Source organism: Crinia signifera, chromosome 5, assembly GCF_055691185.1.
Source record: "Crinia signifera chromosome 5, ASM5569118v1, whole genome shotgun sequence".
Taxonomy (NCBI): domain Eukaryota; kingdom Metazoa; phylum Chordata; class Amphibia; order Anura; family Myobatrachidae; genus Crinia; species Crinia signifera.
Window position 1 is genome coordinate 27,274,598 of NC_139221.1, and position 20,006 is coordinate 27,294,603.

The following is a 20,006-nucleotide window of genomic DNA, read 5'->3' on the forward strand; positions in this document are numbered from 1 at the left end:
TTTCCCATTACAATCAAACAAATCTGTTCCAACTTTCTGGTACGGTCTTTCTGGCACTGCATGGGGACTCAGTGGCTCAAATTGTTGTTTCGGTCTATACTTAAGACATAATTCACATGTAGCTGTAGTCTGTGCTATGTCTTGGTTCATTCTTGGGCAATACATAACTTCACGCGCTCTCCGCTTAAATTTTTCTTCTCCTAAGTGGCCTTCATGTATCTTGCACAGCATAGTTTTTCTTAGTCGTGCAGGTATGACAAACCTATTGCCTTTGTAAATAATACCATCGACAACTGTAAGGTCACTGTGGTACATCCAATAATCATGAATAGACAGCGGGCACGCATGTTTTTCTGCTGGCCAACCTTTAAGAATGATGTATTTCAACACTTTCATTGTGTCATCTGTCTCAGATTCTTTCCTAATCTGTTCTTGTCTTACAAGAGACATTGGTAGAGAAGCTACGATCAAATTAACATAGGCTTCTATTTCTTCATCCAACAGACTTTTGGAACCTTCACTTTTGTCCACAGCAAGAGAAAGTGTATCAGCGATGTACATGTATTTACCGGGACAGTATACCAAGTGTACATCATATTTCTGTAGTCTGATAAGCATTCGTTGAATTCTCATGGGACAGTCATGTAATTATTTTGGGCCAGATGTATCAAGCTTCAAAAAGTGATAAAGTGGAGAGTGAAAAACAGCCAGCCAATCAGCTCCTACCTGTTATTTTTTAAAACACAGCCTGTTACATGACAGGAAGGAGCTGATTGGCTGGCTGTTTATCACTCTCCATTTGATCACTTTTGAAGCTTGATACATCTGGCCCTTAGTCATGATAGCTACCAACGGTTTGTGGTCAGTTTCCACCGTAAATGTTTGACCATACACAAATTGATGAAATCCCTCACATGCATATGTCATCGCAAGAAGTTATTTTTCTATTTGAGCATACCTTGTTTCAGCACTTGTCAGTGCTCTTGATGCATAGATTACTGGTTGCCATGACACTGAGCCTAGGCCAAATTGCGAAGCATCTGCTGAAATTCTTTTTCTTTTTGCAGGATCAAAGAATTTTAGCACTGGATGCTCCGTACAGATCTGTTTCAAGTTTTTCTATCAGCGCAAGCGGCACTTTTCTACAGGGGTGTATCACTGCAGAAACGTGCATGTCTATATTTATTTTATGCTCTCCAGGCAAGCAACCTAGACCTTCAAACAAGTCTCTGTATGCTGTAAACATCGATTTGCAGTCATCTTCTAAACTTTCTTTAGCAAGCTTAGTTTCTCACAGGAACTTAATCCTAGAATTGGTTTTCCCATTTTTATCCACAATCAGTAGAGATGTTTTAAACTGTTGTCCCTTATACTTCAGTGTTACTAAGCATGTACCTTTCACAGGAATTTCCTCCCCAGTGTACCCTGTAACTTTCACTTTGGCTGGATGAATTTTAGGTTTTACTCTAAAAGTCTTATAGTCTTGAAACGATATTAAATTCACATGCGCACCAGTATCAAGCTTAAAGGGAATGACAATCTTGTTCACAGTTAAAAGGACAATCCATTATTTCTTATCTGCACTGCAAATTTCAATGCAATCCAAAAAGAACTCATCTGTTTGTTTAACAGCATGCACTTTGGTTGTTTCACTTTTCATTTTACAGCATTTGGCAAAGTGATTAAGTCTACCACGTTTCAGGTTTTATCATAAGTAGGGCACATTTTAGGATTGTGAGCATTTCCACATCTACTACAAATTTCCTTATTAGACTGTGGCTTAGACTGCTTCATTCTTGAGAATGGAGGTTTGCTTGGCTGTTTTCTGCACTACATGTTCGGCACATCAGCTTCCTTGTGTAACTTTTTGGCTTGAAATCTAGTTCATACTTGCCTACTTTTGAAAACTAGTTTCAGGGAGATTAGAGTTGGAAATAGATTTTTGCAAAGCGCCCCATTGAGGCGGCGTGTCTTGCTCCACCCAAAGGGCGTGTCTAGTTCCATATATGGAGAGATTGTGAAAATAGATAGTGAATGTGGCACCCAGAAGCGTGGGTGTGTAATTTAAAATGACTTATATCCAAATGTAAATCAGCCCAAAAGCAGTTAGTAAGAGCTACTATACTTGGTAACATGCTGGGAAATGGTGCTGATGTTTTAATGTAAATGTATCTGTCTCTCATTCCTTTTTTTCACCAAAAATGTAACATTGTAATGTGGGCTAGGTGAAATGAGGGAGATTGCTAGACTAATGAGGGAGAGAGGGAGATTGCTTCTATTTCAGGGAGTCTCCTGCAGAATGCAGGAGGGTAGGCGACTATGATCTAGTTATTTCTGCAGATCTGCACATAGTCACTGCCTTGTCTAGTGTTAGGTCTTGCTCTCTCAGCAGTCTCTCTCTGAGTCCATTATCAGGTATTCCACAGACAATACGATATCTAATCAGTGAATCCTTTAAATCACCAAACTCAGAGGTTTTACTGAGGGATTGCAGCTCTGTAACATACTGATCAAATCCATCTCCAGACTTCTGATCGCATGTAATAAATTTATATCTTTCATATGTCACATTTTTCCTTGGCACAAAGTAATCTTCAAAGGTTTGCATTATAGAAGATAGCACCATATTCTGCCCCTCAGCAAACTGAAAACTGTTATAAATGTCCAGCACATGCTCTCCTATCAAGTGGAGGAAAATGGATGCCTTTGTTTTGTCAGCCTCTGTATCAGCTCCTCATGCAGCAAGATATATATTAAACCTTTGCTTAAATCTTGTCCAGTTCTCAGACAAGTTACCAGACATCAGCATGCAGGTTGGAGGAGCCAGTTTATCCGTGGTTACTCACTGTTTGAAGAGAGGAGCACATGGCAGGCTTTGCAGACACTGAGTATCACAGCCTTAAGGTGCCCACACACTAGAAAGATCTGCAATCATAAGATGTGCGCATAAATCATACTTGCCTACTTTTGAAAAGCAAAATGAGGGAGATTTTAGATGATCGCAAAATGCACTGAGAGCAGCGTCGCGCATCATTATATACATACATATATAGAGATCAGTGGACCGGCACTCTGTTTCTGCTGTCGGGGTCAATATGCTTGCCTGGGTGCCTGCTTCAGTGTACATGTGTTCAGGTGCGCCAATGTAGATTGCTGTAGAAAGCGTCACTCCAGGGCTTGTGATCAAGTTAACATTTATTGGGTCAACGCCGTTTCGGGCCTCCTGATGACGGGCTGAGGATAAAGTCGGAGTATGGAACAAACCAGAGGACTTAGTTCTGCGCGCGCCGAAGGCACGCGCGCTCTGCAAAAGGGGGTGTGGCCATGGGAAAAGGGGCGTGTCTTTATGTGAAGTGTACCACACCACATACCACTTATACACCACACTAGTCGGACTCCTTATAATATCTAGTACTAGTGCCCTTACACATTGTACCACACAGTATGAGACAAAATTCAAGGACAAAGGGACAGGGAGAGTGACATCAGAGAGACAGTGGGAACACAGAGAGAGTGACAGCAGGGACACAGACAGCCACATATGTACTGTATATTGGGCATCATGGTATGTGGCATATGCTCATTATACATATGCCACACACCGTGATGCTCCATTATACATATATGCCACACACCGTGATGGCCATTATACATATGCCACACACCAATGCCCATTATAAATATGCCGCACACCATGATGCTCATTATACATATGCCGCACACCGTGATGCCCATTATAAATATGCCACACACCGTGATGCTCATTATACATATGCCACAGACCGTGAATCCCATTATACATATGTCACACACCCTGATGCCCATTATACATATGCCACACACCCTGATGCCCATTATACATATGCCACACACCGTGATGGCCATTATACATATGCCACACACCGTGATGCCCATTATACATACGCCACACACCGTGATGCCCATTATAAATATGCCGCACACCGTGATGCTCATTATACATATGCCGCATACTGTGATGCCCAATATACATATACCACACACCGTGATGGCCATTATACATATGCCACACACAGTGATGGCCATTATACATATGCCCCACACCGTGATGCCCATTATACATATGCCACACACAGAGATTCCCATTATACATATGCCACACACAGAGATTCCCATTATACATATGCCACAGACCGTGAATCCCATTATACATATGTCACACACCCTGATGCCCATTATACATATGCCACACACCGTGATGGCCATTATACATATGCCACACACCGTGATGCCCATTATACATATGTCACACACCGTGATGCCCATTATACATATGTCACACACCGTGATGCTCCATTATACATATGTCACACACCCTGATGCCCATTATACATATGCCACACACAGATGCCCATTATACATATGCCACACACCGTGATGCCCATTATACATATGCCGCACACCCTGATGCCCATTATACATATGTCACACACCGTGATGCCCATTATACATATGTCACACACCCTGATGCCCATTATATATATGTCACACACCAATGCCCATTATACATATGCCACACACCGTGATGGCCATTATACATATGCCAAACACTGTGATGCCCATTATACATATGCTACACACCGTGATGTCCATTATACATATGCCACACACCGTGATGCCCATTATACATATGCCGCACACCCTGATGCCCATTATACATATGTCACACACCGTGATGCCCATTATACATATGTCACACACCCTGATGCCCATTATACATATGTCACACACCCTGATGCCCATTATATATATGTCACACACCAATGCCCATTATACATATGCCACACACCGTGATGGCCATTATACATATGCCAAACACTGTGATGCCCATTATAAATATGCCACACACCGTGATGCTCCATTATACATATGCCACACACCGTGATGCCCATTACACATATGTCCCACACCATGATGCCCATTATACATATGCAGAACACCGTGATGCCCATTATATATATGCCACAGACCGTGATGCCCATTATACATATGCCACACACCTTGATGCCCATTATACATATGCCACACACCGTGATGCTCTATTTTACATATGCCACACACCGTGATACCCATTATACATATGCCACACACCGTGATACCCATTATACATATGCCACACCATGATGCCCATTATATATATATGCCACACACCGTGATGGCCGTTATGCATATATGCCGCACACCGTGATGCCCATTCTAAATATGCCGCACACCGTGATGCTCATTATACATATGCCACACACCGTGATGCCCATTATAAATATGCCGCACACCGTGATGCTCATTATACATATGCCACACACCGTGATGCCCATTATACATATGCCACAGACCGTGAAGCCCATTATACATATGTCACACACCCTGCTGCCCATTATACATATGCCACACACCGTGATGCCCATTATACATGTCACACACCCTGATGCCCATTTTACATATGCCGCACACCGTGATGCCCATTATACATATGCCACACACCGTGATGCCCATTATACATATGCCACACACCGTGATGCCCATTATAGACATGCCACACACCGTGATGCTTATTAAACATACCAAAATAGACGGCTCCGGTAGTCAACCACATGTTCTTGCCAACAGCTGCCCTACTGATTTGAGAAGTTTAGCGATATAGTGGCTTAGACCGTGCCCGCCCAAAAAGCAGAAATGACAGAATGACTATAGTAAGCTATCCCATGTTCATTATTATTTCACATAACAGTAGTCATGGGAACATGACAAACAGGTGACAAGCTGTATGAAAGCTTGTCAGTGGCACACACTGCAACCTACATACACTTACACCGCATATATATATATATATATATATATATATATACACACATATACATACACACACGTATACATATATATATATATGTATATACACATATATATATATATATATATATATATATATATATACACACACTTATACATAATATATATATATACATATATATATATATATATATATATATATATACACATATATATATATATATATATATATATATACACACTTATACATTATATATATATATATATATATATATATATATATATATATCTTTTAAGTGCCCCTTGTAGGAAGGCAGGCAGCTAGAAAATTAATGGGGCATGACGACAGGAGTAGTGGAGCATGTCTTGGGACGGAAGCCAGTCGGGGACCAGTGGTGGGGGGAGAGGTGATCGATAAGAAGCAGGCTTAGTGAGTGGGGGAGAGGAATGCAGCTTACAGTCAGAAACAGTCAGTTAACTTTAAGCTTTTACTTACTGGCTGCTGCGGCTGCTGCTCCTTACACAGCTGAGACGAGTCTGACACTCTTGTGTGCTCCCGGCTCCCGCTGCCCGACTCACTGTCTGCCAATGCCTCAGTCCACTGCCGCTGCCAGTGCCGCTCCTGCACGCTCAGGCCAGCGCTACCCACACAGCCCCGCGGTGGCCTTCCTAATTACGTCACGGCGTCGCGCATTTAGGCCCCGCCCCCACAATGACGCGTTCGCGCATGCGCATTACGTTTTTATTGGAAAGGGGACAAAAAAGCGGGAGAACCCCAGGGATTTGCGGGGGGCGGGAAAATGATTGTAAAAACGGGAGACTCCCGCTAAATGCGGGAGGGTAGGCAAGTATGGCATAAATTAGCCTTCAAATCTTTTGTCCGATCTGGACAAAAGATTTCAGGCAAGTGCACATCTTTACCAAAGATTTTTCTTAAGATCCCGTGTGCGTTCCTATGGATCTTTTGTTAAATCTTCTGATCTTTTGTGCAGCACGTAAGATCAGAAGATTTAGCAAAAGATCCACGGGAGCGAGCATCGGCCGATTTTCGACCGATTATCGGTAAATATCGGCCGATATATCGGCCGATTTATCGAAAATCGGCCAATCGGCCCAAAAATCGTTCTAGTGTGTGGGCACCTTTAGAGACTGCTGCAGGATCTTTCACACTCTGAGAGCACTAGCAGTCCAAGTTGAACTTCTTATGACACCATGTTTTGTTCATATGTTTGTTAATCCAGTCATAAGGACACAGAGACATGTGGAATCACTGCTGTGCTGTTTTATTCCATCCAACTCCAGACACACTGCCTCAGGAACACCCACTTCCCAGCCTTCCCCTGGTCCTAGGGACCATCACCGAAGATTCGGGCTTACCCATATTAGTAAGCGAGTGTCTACAAAATACTAAGCATTCTAATACACTAACATCACACCCTCCTTTCTGCTGTGTGGGATTATATTGTACAAAATTCTACTTCTTCACTTTTGGAGCCCTCCTACCCAAGAACTGCCACCAGTACCCTCTTCTCTCACAGAAATTGACGTGTGTATCGCACTCTTACCCTATTTTCTGATAGACCACAATCAGAGATCTGCGTTAGGGCTGTCCTTTGAAAGTATTGCTTTTATTGATCAATGGTTTTTAACTATCATCGATAAACCATTGATGGTTGAAGTGGAAAATAACCATTGAACTGTTATAACCACTGACATTGGGTGCAAACCACAATGGTTGCTGGACAATTCCTTTCTGTGTTACATTAGTAAAAACACACGCTTCAATAACCTTTACCAATATCCTTTAATCTAGAATAAAGGGCCTAATTCAAACTTGCAAAGCACATTTTTTTGGAAAATGAACAAAACCATGCTGGACTGCAGGTGGGAAAGATGTAACATGTGCAGAGAGAGTTAGATTTGGGTGAGTTATTTTGTTTCTGTGCAGGGTAAATACTGACTGATTTATTTTGAAACTGCAATTTAGATTCTAGTTGAGAACACACCCCACCCAAATCTCTCTCTGCACATGTTACATCTGCCCCGCCTGCAGTGCACACGGTTTTGTCCATTTGCTAAAAAATGTGCGTTGAAATCAAGTATGAATTAGGCCCAAAGAACAGATCCATTGCTGTATCTACAATGGGTTCAGGATTAGCGGTGCACAAGGTCCCCTGTGACCAGGGAATTCCACACTGCACACCTACAACCATATCATTCTATATACCTCTCTGGAGTTCTGCTGCTGCCAATGAGGCGAAAAATAGCACAGTAGCTCATTTACAAAGGTCTGAGCATAGGAAGGTCCCAGAGACTTCCACATGTGCATTGGTACAAAGGTAGGGTCTACTGTGATGTGTTTGTATAAACATATATATATATATTGTGCAAATGGGGGGTTAACCCTGAGAGCGCTTCCAAAGATGTAAAGCGTACTACCTCTACAAAATCTCCCCTGTTAGTGGGAGATAAGGGTAAAGACAAATGGATAGATGTAGAGGGCGCTGATTGAGAATTCCCACCACCTTGTCGTGTGCTCAATTATTTTGCAAAAAGACAATTGGACATTCTCAATAACATTTATTAAAAACAATTTATAATAAGCTTTGGTAGAATCAAATTCTTTAAAACCGCATGGATAGACCCGACGCGTTTCGTCTCCGAAGAGACTTCCTCAGGGGTACACTGTAGGTGGTACAGAATGCCATATAAATAACGTGTATACAATACAATGGATATTAAAAACAGATGGTATTAAAAACAGAATTAGATAATTTCATACATACCAAGAATAAAGCGGTATGCTAGGTCTAGGTCATAGACCTAGCATACCGCTTTATTCTTGGTATGTATGAAATTATCTAATTCTGTTTTTAATACCATCTGTTTTTAATATCCATTGTATTGTATACACGTTATTTATATGGCATTCTGTACCACCTACAGTGTACCCCTGAGGAAGTCTCTTCGGAGACGAAACGCGTCGGGTCTATCCATGCGGTTCTAAAGAATTTGATTCTACCAAAGCTTATTATAAATTGTTTTTAATAAATGTTATTGAGAATGTCCAATTGTCTTTTTGCAAAATAATTGAGCACACGACAAGGTGGTGGGAATTCTCAATCAGCGCCCTCTACATCTATCCATATATATATATATATATATTCCTCTATTCGACAAGCAGTGGCACTCGTAGGTCTTGTGAAAAAAACTCTGTATTTAAAGCATAGAAGAAACCAACGTTTCGGGGCAACAGCGCCCCGTTTTCAAGGTTAAGAAGTCCCTTCTTAACCTGGAAAATGGGGCGTTGTTGCCCCCCGAAACGTCGGTTTCTTCTATGCTTTAAATACAGCGTTTTTTTCACAAGACCTACGAGTGCCACTGCTTGTTCGAATAGAGGAATATCCAATTGTTCCAGGGGGCACCGGGGCAGCTACAGACGAGAAGAGTGCCAGGCCGCAACACAAACTATATATATATATATATATATATATATATATATATATATATATATATATATTGTATATATTTATATATATGTGTCACTATACAACACAAACACCACACATAGCCAATGGTGCACACAAACAAACACCAGGGGTTCCCAAAAGTGGTCCTCAAGACATCAGATTTTAAGTACAGGTCGGGTCTCCCTTATCCGTGTATTCCAAAAGCTGAAATATTCCAAAAACTGTGGATTTTCAGAATGTTTGGTTGCCCCGCCCCTTTTTTTATACTTACCTCGTCCCCCGATGTCCACGGCGGCCTCCGGGATTCTCTTCAGCGGCATCTCTGGCCCCAGGGGTGCATTGCCTGTGTGCGCGCGGGCGCGCCGGTGATGTCACTGGCACGCCCGCACAATTGTGCAATGCACACCTGGGACCGGAGATGTTGCTGAAGAGGATCATGAAGTCCGCCGTTGACACCAAGGACGTCGGGGCAACACCAGGGGACCAAGTATGGAAAAAAATATATCTTCTAAAATCCGAAACAATCCCTTATCCAAAATGCATGTGGTCCCTAGCATTTTGGATAAGGGATACCTGTATATCCATGGCTCAGTACAGATGGGTAAATCAAATTGACTGAGGTACTTATTAAGACACCTGTGGCCAAGCAGGTGTACTGTATATTTAAAACGTGAATCATTGGGGAACCTAGAGGACAGTGGGGGAAATTGACTATGATAGGTGGTCTATTTCAGATAGGATGTTGCAATGGGCAACCAATCAGATACTATCTATTATCTTCTAGAAGGTGCTAAAATAAATAGGAAGTAGATTCTGATTGGTTGTCCATAGCAACATCCCCTGTGAAATAAAACTCCCATCTTAGTAAATTTCCCCCAGTGTTTGGGTTCCTCTGATTGTGAGGATTGGATGTAGGGGGATCTGCTTTGGCTAAGGTGGACCGTGAGCTGCTGTTCCCATGTTCCCCCTTATACAGAGATTGAGCTTTGCAGATAAGGGATGCTGGCAGCCATGGTTGCCCAAAGCGGTGTTTGCATCTGATAAAAAAAAATTGGTCCATCGGGGTGGCTTCTGGGTACTCAGAAACCCCCTCTATGTGTGCCACTGCTGAGCGTATACACACAATTACTGTATACGGGAGAGATGGTATTAGTACTGGAGAGGCAAAGTGCAGAGAGTTCCTGGGAGGTGACATCAAAGTCATCAATGCAAGCTTTGGGTGTATACAGGTAGTGTCAACAGAGTGTCACTGAAAGCAGGCTGCGTTCGCAGAAGCACAGTGAGGCCATGTTCAGATTAGGGAAGCCATCGTTGCCATAGATGGTTGCCATCGATGACAATAGTGCAATTGGCCATCGACCGTGGCATACTATGCAATGCATGACCATCAATGTTTTTACCTATCGATGATCATCCATTTTTTTTTGACTGATAGGCCTGTGGGCCAATAAAAACACGGGGGTGGGGCTTTACAGGTGTTAGAGACTGAGATACTGCATGCTCCGTGTCCTGGCCCCTTGAGGGAAAAAATAAAGAAAAAACTATCAATTTATGCTTGACATCGGTGGACCGAAACCATATGGTTCTCTCCCCTCGATGGCAAAACTATTCTACATCGGCCATAAACCATTGATGGCCATCCCTAAGTCATACCTGGGCCCGGGTCCCCATTGCGGGGAGCCGGGCAGTGGAGAGAGAGATGACAGGCAGCCACCACAGCACAACCTCTCTCCCCAGCTCACACGCTGTTCAGTGCCGTGTGCTGAGCTCTGGGGGGGGGGGGGGGGGTTTACATGACCACAACCTTCCTAGAGGCCACACCCCTCCACTTCACCGGGAACCGGCCAACCTGACAGCGCCCCGGGAGGCGTGTGATGGTGATGGTGAGCGCAAGTGTGATGGTGAACGCAATGGTGCATCAGTGGGAGGCTGTCTAGAACCACTGGCAGAATGTTATCTTACAACCGCATAGCTGGAGAAGAATCAATCTCAATATTGGCAATGCATAAGGAATAATATATATTATATAACCTTGGACTTTGAGCACCCATCAGGTTGCCAATGCTGCATAATGACTGTTGCTTCTTTAGCGTTTGGGCACGGATTAGGATTTCCTAGTTGCCGACACTATCACAGTTACATTAATAAATTTCTGCTAACACTATAGAGTAGGTGTTGACAATTGACAGTAACACAAAACATTAAGCCAACATGCAGCAACACGTCCTGGGCCCGGACACGTACAACACGGACTACTGGGGGGTCATGCGTCACAAGCACAGGAACAACACGGGATTGTGCACACTTACAGTGTAATGATGGACAGTTCAGACATCTTGAAAGAGTACTGGTTAGCTGGCTTACTCTTACAGAAGCATTTCTGAAGGCAGCTGATGGACATGACAAGATTAGCATATTACAGCTGGGTACAAGGCTGCCAATTACAGGACAGTGCACAGAACAGGCATCTCACAAGACAATGAACATTCATATTTGTGACAACACTAATAACTGCCTCTCTGTAACGCCAGTGGACAGAAAGGTACATCACAGTCCCTACATGAACACATTATACATATATTACTAATGTTCAGCGGTGGCTTCAGCACAGGTCAAAATTCAAATAGGGGAAGCACAGCAATTGCCATCAACTGCCATCCCAAACTGCCTCACTGGCAGTTGGTGTGGCTCCCATATATTAATTTTGAACTGTGCCGCAGCCTCCCCCCTGGATCCGCCACTGCTTGTGTTTTCACAAACTTGCCCGGTGCCAAACGGTATCCATTTGGCTGACAATGTTTATGACCACATATCATGCACAAGGTCGGCCTTGGCAAAAGGTTGGCACAGGCAATATGTCGACATGGCCATGGTTGACACAGGGCAAGGTTCGATATGAGTTTTCACAATTTTGGTGGGGGAATTGTTCATACTTTACCATTAATGTGGACTTTGATTGGGAACAGCTGAGGGTGCTAAGCGAAGTGAGGCAGCTGACCCAAAGCATGGCGAGCGAATGATACGTGGTACACAAAAAAAAAAAAAAAGTCGCCCCTTTCATGCTTTGACTTTTTCAATGTTGAAATTTTGCTTGTGTTGACCTTATGTCAATCTTATGAATGTCGACCTTCTGCTGTCGACCTAATGACTGTCTGTCAGCTATACCACACCCATGCCAAACAACTATTCTGAAATTCTGATATAGCTTAGTAAGGAGTTCAGCAATCTATATAAGATGAACTATGTTAGCATAGGTGTGCGCAGCCCGTTTTCTTAGGGGGTGCACCATTGGAGGGGCGTGTCCATCACTACCTACTGGGCGTGTCTGTCATCGCCTATTTTTACACATAATGCAACACACTGTAATGCCCATTAGACATAATGCCACGCACAAAAATGGCCATCACACATGCCACACACATTAATGGCCATTCCACATTATGCCAGGACTTGTTAGTAACACAGGGACAATAGGGACTACCAAAAATTTACACCGTAATGCATATTACAGATCACACAGCCATTACATAGTATACCACATTCCTTAATGCCCATTACACTTTACGCCTCACACTGTGATGCCCCTTACACCTCACACCGTGATGGCCATTACAGATTATGCCATGGGGTGAAGGGGTGTGAATTGCTCTTTGCCAGGAGGCACATGCTCCTTACCATGGGTTTCATGCTCCCTGGGAAGGGGGTGGTTAATGCTCATTGACAAGGGGAGTTTCATGCTCATTGCTGGGGGTGCGCACTGCATACCAGCGCTCCCGGGAATCTGCACTTCCGGGTAGCGCTGGGTACTCTTCTTATAAGATGCCCACTGGAGCCGCAGCCTCCTTCCCTTTTGAGCCGCTGGCCGGACGCTGCACGCCGCACACTGAAGCTACTTTACTTGTCAGCGGCAGGCAGCATCCGGCCAGCGGCTCAAAGGGGAAGGAGGCTGCGGCGGGCCCAGGGCACTTGTACCCCAAGTACCCAGGGGTAAATGCCTGCCCGCACACATAGTATACATATACACAGCCCTCTATGCATGCACACACACATACATACATACAGAGCTCCCCCACACACATAGTCTACATATACACAGCCCTCTATGCATGCACACGCACACACACACACACACACACACACATACATACATACAGAGCCCCCCCAACACATAGTATACATATACACAGCCCTCTATGCATGCACACGCACACACACATACATACATACAGAGCCCCCCCCAACACATAGTATACATATACACAGCCCTCTATGCATGCACACACACACACACACACACACACACACACATACAGAGCCCCCCCACACATAGCATACATATACGCAGCCCCCCACATACAGACACAGCCTGCACACATACAGATGTAGTATACACATACAGAGCCCACACACACATAGTATACATATATACAGCCCCCCTACAGTATGCACACAAAATATATACTGTATATACAGTATATATATATCCATACATACACACAGCCCCTCTATGCACACACACACACACACACACACACACAGTATACACATACCCTCCAACATTTGACTGGCAGAAATCGGTACACATCCAGAAAGGGGCGTGGTCACTGGTAAATGGGCGTGGACAATTGAAAAGGGGAGGTGTGGCTATGCCCCCTTCCCGAGTTTTTACTAGGCATTTTTTCCCCTATATATGTATTATCCCCAATTGACCAATACCACCATTCTCTCCATCCACAGCAACAGTCCAGTACTAGTCCCTGACACACATCACTCTGCAATAATAACACCACCACCACCAGGAGAAACATACACATTACATCAAAGACTGTGCCTCCTGCAACGCAAATCTTACAAGTGTGACAGCCACATGATCATTTATTCCCCTCTCTAGGTCTCTATTATCGCTACCATCTCCTGCACAATGCCACATAGTGCTCCTTGCCAGTTTCACTCACAGGCTGCCGCTTCTGAAACATATTCCCGGCCGCTGAGTGCCCTCATCTCCAGCCACTGATCCTGCAACTGCTGCTCCATGACCGCGGCTTCCGGCAAATACACTCCAGGAGGGTCCGCGCCGGTGCCATGTGATGTAATGGTACGACGCGCTGGCCGGGACCTGGCGCAATGCACCCCTGGGAACGGGTGAGAGCCGCTGTAAGGGCCAAAATAAATTCATAACACCCGCCGCTCCCAATCGATCTTATCGCTTATCAAGTGTGCAGGAGGAGGAGCCGGCTCAACCATAAAACCGGTACAATCGGTACAATTTGTTTTAGCCGGTACAGACTGTTAAAAAAACGGTACTGTACCGGCTAAAACGGTACAGTTGGAGGGTATGTATACATATACAAAGTTATACACAGCCCATACATATACACATAGTATACATACAGGCACAGATTACATATACACATCCCCCTATGCACACACACAGTATACTTACAAAAATCTTACACACACACCTTTAAGACATAACAAAACAAAGCAGCCAGCATTATTAAAGACCAATATACCTTCCCCCTCCCCCTCTAAAACAAAGCCATAGCCTCATATAACATACAAACCCCCTATTCCAGCTCACTTGCATGCAGCACATTTTAAACACCAGGAAATCCTCACTCCCGAGTCCTCACCTGGACACTCGGCCAGCACTGTTAAGTAATGCCTGAGAGGAGCTGCCTGTCTGTGCACTTCAGCTCCCCCTACAGGCAGCCAGGGTCCTCTCTACGATGTAGTGTATCCTGCTGCAGTTCTGATGCGTCTGTCACTGCAGCCGGCTAATCAACTGTGATGTCGGACCTGGCAGCGATCGTGCGGGGAGTGCCTGTCATTAGGAGGTGCCTGTGCACCCCCGGCACCACCCGTGCATACGCCTATGTATGTCAGTGTTAGATAGCCTCATTCTTACGGCATTACGGTGTGTGGCATTATAAGTAATGGGCATTACGGTGTGTGGCATAGTGTGTAATAAGGAATACGGTGTGGAGCATAATGTGTAATAAGCATTATGGGGTGGGGCATAACATGTAATGGGCATTATGGTGTGCAGCATAATGTGTAACGGGCATTACAGTGTGTGTAATCCTGGAGCATGGGGGTCCAAGGGGCTCTACATGGTGCAGTGTGTCCAAGGGACTCTACCTGGCGTAGTGTGTACAGAGGGCTCTACCTGGCACACTGTATACAAGGGGCTCTACCTGGAGCAGTGTGTCCAAGGTCTGTTCATATCAGAAGACTAGATATAAGAAGCTATGTGTTGTTAAACTCCCCAGCATCATTATCGGTGCATGAATTTACTTATATCATTCTAATCGAAGATTACAGGCTGCCAAATATTTACATACAAATCAGATTAGTGCATAGGGGGGCAGATGTATTAATCCTGGTGAGAAAATAAAGTAGTAGGTGATAACACGCCATCCAATTAACCCCTAACTGGTATTTTTCATACATAGCTGAATGGCTGGTGCATTATTACCTTCTACTTTATCTCTTCACCAGGCTTAATACATCTGCTCTGGTGTATGATGCTGAAAGCACATAATCATGCTTCACTCATCATCCTCACATATTGACAGTATCGGTGGGAACAATGGCCTGTTCGGGAGAAGCCCGGAGAGGCAACAAGTCAGGGGGGTGGGGGCAGGGATTAAAGTGAGGGGGAACGGGGTGGAACTGAGTTCCACCGCCTCTAATGGTGAGGTGGAACATTTAAACCTCCACACTGGCCCTGCACAGTAATTCTCACAGAAAAGCATTCTAGTTTGCTGGGGGATGCCAAATACCCCACCACTGGCCCTGTCTCTGCCTAATGGGGGGAGAGGAGGGGGGTAATTAGGTGGCATAGAGAAATGAGTTCCCCCACCTCTGCAGGACACTTTATGTCCTGGGCGGGGGCAAGGCTGATATCACTTGGCTCCGCCCCCATGCCGGAACGCTGTGAAAACGCGGGCCACTTAAAGGGGGCGGGGCTTAAATGACGAAAAATGCTGCGATCGCGTCATTTAAGCCCCGCCCCCTCACAGCGGATCCGGGATTTACGGTAATTAAACCATCGGGCAAGGAGGGAGCGGGGGGCTATCACTAGAAAGCGGGAGACTTGCCCACCTTCCCGGTGGACCGGGAGAAGGACCTGACTTTTGGGAGGCTCCCAGCCATTCCGGGAGGGTAAGCAAGCCTGGACATGAGTGAGATTAAGGACTGATTTGTCCTATAACATCACCATGTTATAGGACAAATCAATCCTTAATCTCACTTGTTGCCTGCTACAGTATATCCCACACTCACTTACTTCCCTTGTCAGTCAGGAAATCCCTCACAAATTGTCACAGTATTAATTGTCACAGGCATTTCAAGGAATGTGGCCATACTCTGCCATCCTTGCGCTACAAAATGATTGATAGTGTGAGACCCTCTGTGAGAGGTGGGGATAGAGGTAAAGCCCTCCTGAAACGTGAATCCTTTTGGATTCATCGTCTACAGACTGTCCAACCCTTGGGGCTCAATGAGCAATTGTTATTAACCTGTTTCCTTTAGTCCGTTAACAATTTCAGCACCAACATCAAGCGCACACAACCTACGCTCTTACTTACTCTCTGACTTCTGTAATGCATAGCCCTGACAGCTTCAGCCTTCCCCCTTTATGTTATTGTATCTGTGCATTTGATTCAGTGAGCGTAACCGGTATTACCTAAATCTACAACTTGCTAATTTAGCTCTTTATATAGAACCTTACAGTTAATTTGTCTAAGGATGTGTTGAATATAAAGCTGCATTATTAAGTAGATACATTCATTGTTTGTCAATATGTAACATTAACTCTTGAATCGGTTGGCAGCCGCAGCTACTTTTAATCTGTATGTTCACTTTTTTTCACTAGGTGAAGGGCACATTTGCATTCTCCCAACTTCAACACGCCCCCGCCCCGCTCTGATCGGTCTGGCCAGCGCACAGGTGCCTGGATGACGTCACTGAGGCACGGGTCGGCGCACACACTGGGAGCTGCTGCATTCACTGGTTAACATGTCACTGATCACCCCTATATATGTAAGTACCTCATTTGTCTACTGTATGTCTTGATAAAGGGTCTATGACCCCGGGTTCGCCCATTGTAAAGTTGGTCACCCTACTGGGGGCCCTCCTCCTCCTGTAGGTATCAGGTTACACACATACTTGCATTATACATATGTTACCTTATATTGAACATGACTATGGTGTATTGTCTACAATGCATTGCTGTTTTGGTACATTGCCATACATGCACTAATAATATTTCAGGGTTGCCAACCCTCCCGGAATGGCCGGGAGGATCCCGAAAATCGGGTCCCCCTCCCGGCCCCCCGGAAAGGTGGGCAACCCTCCCGGATTCCGGCGGTCCCCTTCCCCCCTCATTTACCTGTTGGCAGAAACTTGAATTTGCCACGATTCGCGGCGTTTCGGCGGAAGGGGGCGGGCTAAATATGCAAATCGGGCATATTTAGCTCCGCCCCCTCATCGGAGACCCGCCTATTGCGGGATTTGCATCACTGGGGGCAGGGACTGATGATGTCTCCATCAGGTCCCGCCCCCAGAAGTGATGCTGACAGTCTCCTCTCCGGGGTTCTCCCGGAGAGAGGAAACTGTAAAAGTCGGCAACCCTGTAATATTTACTATATACATTTATCAACGGGCCACAGACCATGCACTCTATATTGTAGCCAGACTGCAAACTGGAGGCACAATATAGGTAAGACCTAAAATTGACATTTATTGCTAGTCTTGGGGATGGATTTGGGGCGCGGCTCCCCTTGGGTTGGAGTGGCTGAGTTGCTTTCGGGGTGGCACACCCTAACATTTATTTAGCACTATTTATTTCCCACTAATATATTATACTTTCTAGCACTTCACTTTTTAACCTCTAGCTTCTGCCACTTTCTTATTAATACACCTTTAGCTTAGTTTTTCACTTGTGTGCTGCCCTGGGGTGACTGGCCTATGCCAACCTTTTCGGGGTTTCGCGCCCCAGATTCAAACTTAGTATTAGGGACCCACCAGAAATGAGGCCACCGTGAAGCTGGTTGGTGGGCAAATATTTCTTGGCCAATTAATATACCAAGAGCCTCTATTATTGATTAATAATATGGAGTGTGCATCTGCACCATGTATTTTTCTTTGCAGAACTACAAGTCCCAGCATGATAGCACCTCATGTATCTTGGGTGTGCATTCTAAGATCCCCCCCCCCAATAAGCTAATATTGTGTACACCTGTACACCTGAAAGTTGGGACTCCTTCAACTTAAGGCCCCCATACATTAGGCCGACTTGTCCTAGGGACAAGTCGGACCCAATTTACCTGCGAGCCGCCCGGCAGCTCCCCGGGAGGCTCACATACAATTTGGCACTTGATGTGCCATTTTTTACATGGGATAAATCGCATGCGATTTATCCCATGTTAAAAAAAACCCGGGGAGCTGCAGGGCGGTGAGGAGTAGTGGGGGCCGGGCAGCGGCAGTAGTGGGGGCGGGCAGCGGCGGCGGGCAGCGGCGGCTGAGGTGGTGGGGGCGGGCGGCGGGTGCGGTGAGCGCTGCTGACCTGGCCGGGCAGTGTACTTACTTACATAGCAGCAGCGGGGACGGGCAGCGCAGTGGCGGCTATTATATTTTAAAAAATACTTGGCAAATGACCAGCCGCTCTCTGATTGGCTGAGAGCTCTCCGGCCAATCAGAGAGCGGCCGGTCATTTGACAAGTATTTTCAAAATATAATAGCCGCCACTGCGCTGCCCGTCCCCGCTGCTGCTATGTAAGTAAGTTCACTGCCCGGCCAGGTCAGCAGCGCTCACCGCACCCGCCGCCCGCCCCCACCACCGCTGGCCGCTGCCCGCACGCACCACCGCCCGGCCAGGTCAGTCAGCCGGTGCTCAGGGACCCGCTGCCCGCCCGGTGTCTGCATGCATATGCCTGTCAGGTGGCAGGCATATGCATACAGGGAGGTCAGACGTGATCGTATGTACAGACCGTCCGACCTCCCTGATCCGGTCCGATGCGCACGGGACCGCGCATCGGATCGGATCAGACATCACACACATACGATTTTGGGCCGATTTCATCCGATTATCGGCACCAAGTGCCGAAATCGGATGAAATCGGACCAAAATCGCATAGTGTATGGGGGCCTTTAGAGTAGCACCCCACACACCTGATTTGAATATTATTTTACCAGCTTGGTCCGTGGTAGCCAGACTGCAAACTGGAGGCACAATATAGGTAAGACCTAAAATTGACATTTATTGCTAGTCTTGGGGATGGATTTGGGGCGCGGCTCCCCTTGGGTTGGTGTGGCTGAGTTGCTTTCGGGGTGGCACACCCTAACATTTATTTAGCACTATTTATTTCCCACCAATATATTATACTTTCTAGCACTTCACTTTTTAACCTCTAGCTTCTGCTACTTTCTTATTAATACACCTTTAGCTTAGTTTTTCACTTGTGTGCTGCCCTGGGGTGACTGGCCTATGCCAACCTTTTCGGGGTTCCGCGCCCCAGATTCAAACTTAGTATTAGGGACCCTCCAGAAATGAGGCCACCGTGAAGCTGGTTGGTGGGCAAATATTTCTTGGCCAAATAATATACCAAGAGCCTCTATTATTGATTAATAATATGGAGTGTGCATCTGCACCATGTATTTTTCTTTGCACTCTATATTGGTTGTTCACACCCCCTCTGGAGACTG

The 20,006-nt window shown here is 45.4% G+C and overlaps 1 protein-coding gene across 5 annotated transcripts in view; it reads right to left on the reverse strand.

Moving 5' to 3' along the window:
- ADCYAP1R1 (ADCYAP receptor type I) overlaps positions 1-20,006 on the reverse strand; it is a 228,900-nt gene that overhangs the window by 17,307 nt on the left and 191,587 nt on the right. For 3 of the 5 annotated variants that reach the window (XM_083186855.1, XM_083186854.1, XM_083186856.1), the window contains exon 14: positions 11,606-11,686. The exons of the other annotated variants lie outside the window; for them this stretch is intronic. In XM_083186855.1, coding sequence (XP_083042981.1) covers positions 11,606-11,686 — 81 coding nt within the window. The remainder of the gene's footprint in view (positions 1-11,605; positions 11,687-20,006) is intronic. 5 annotated transcript variants of the gene reach the window in all.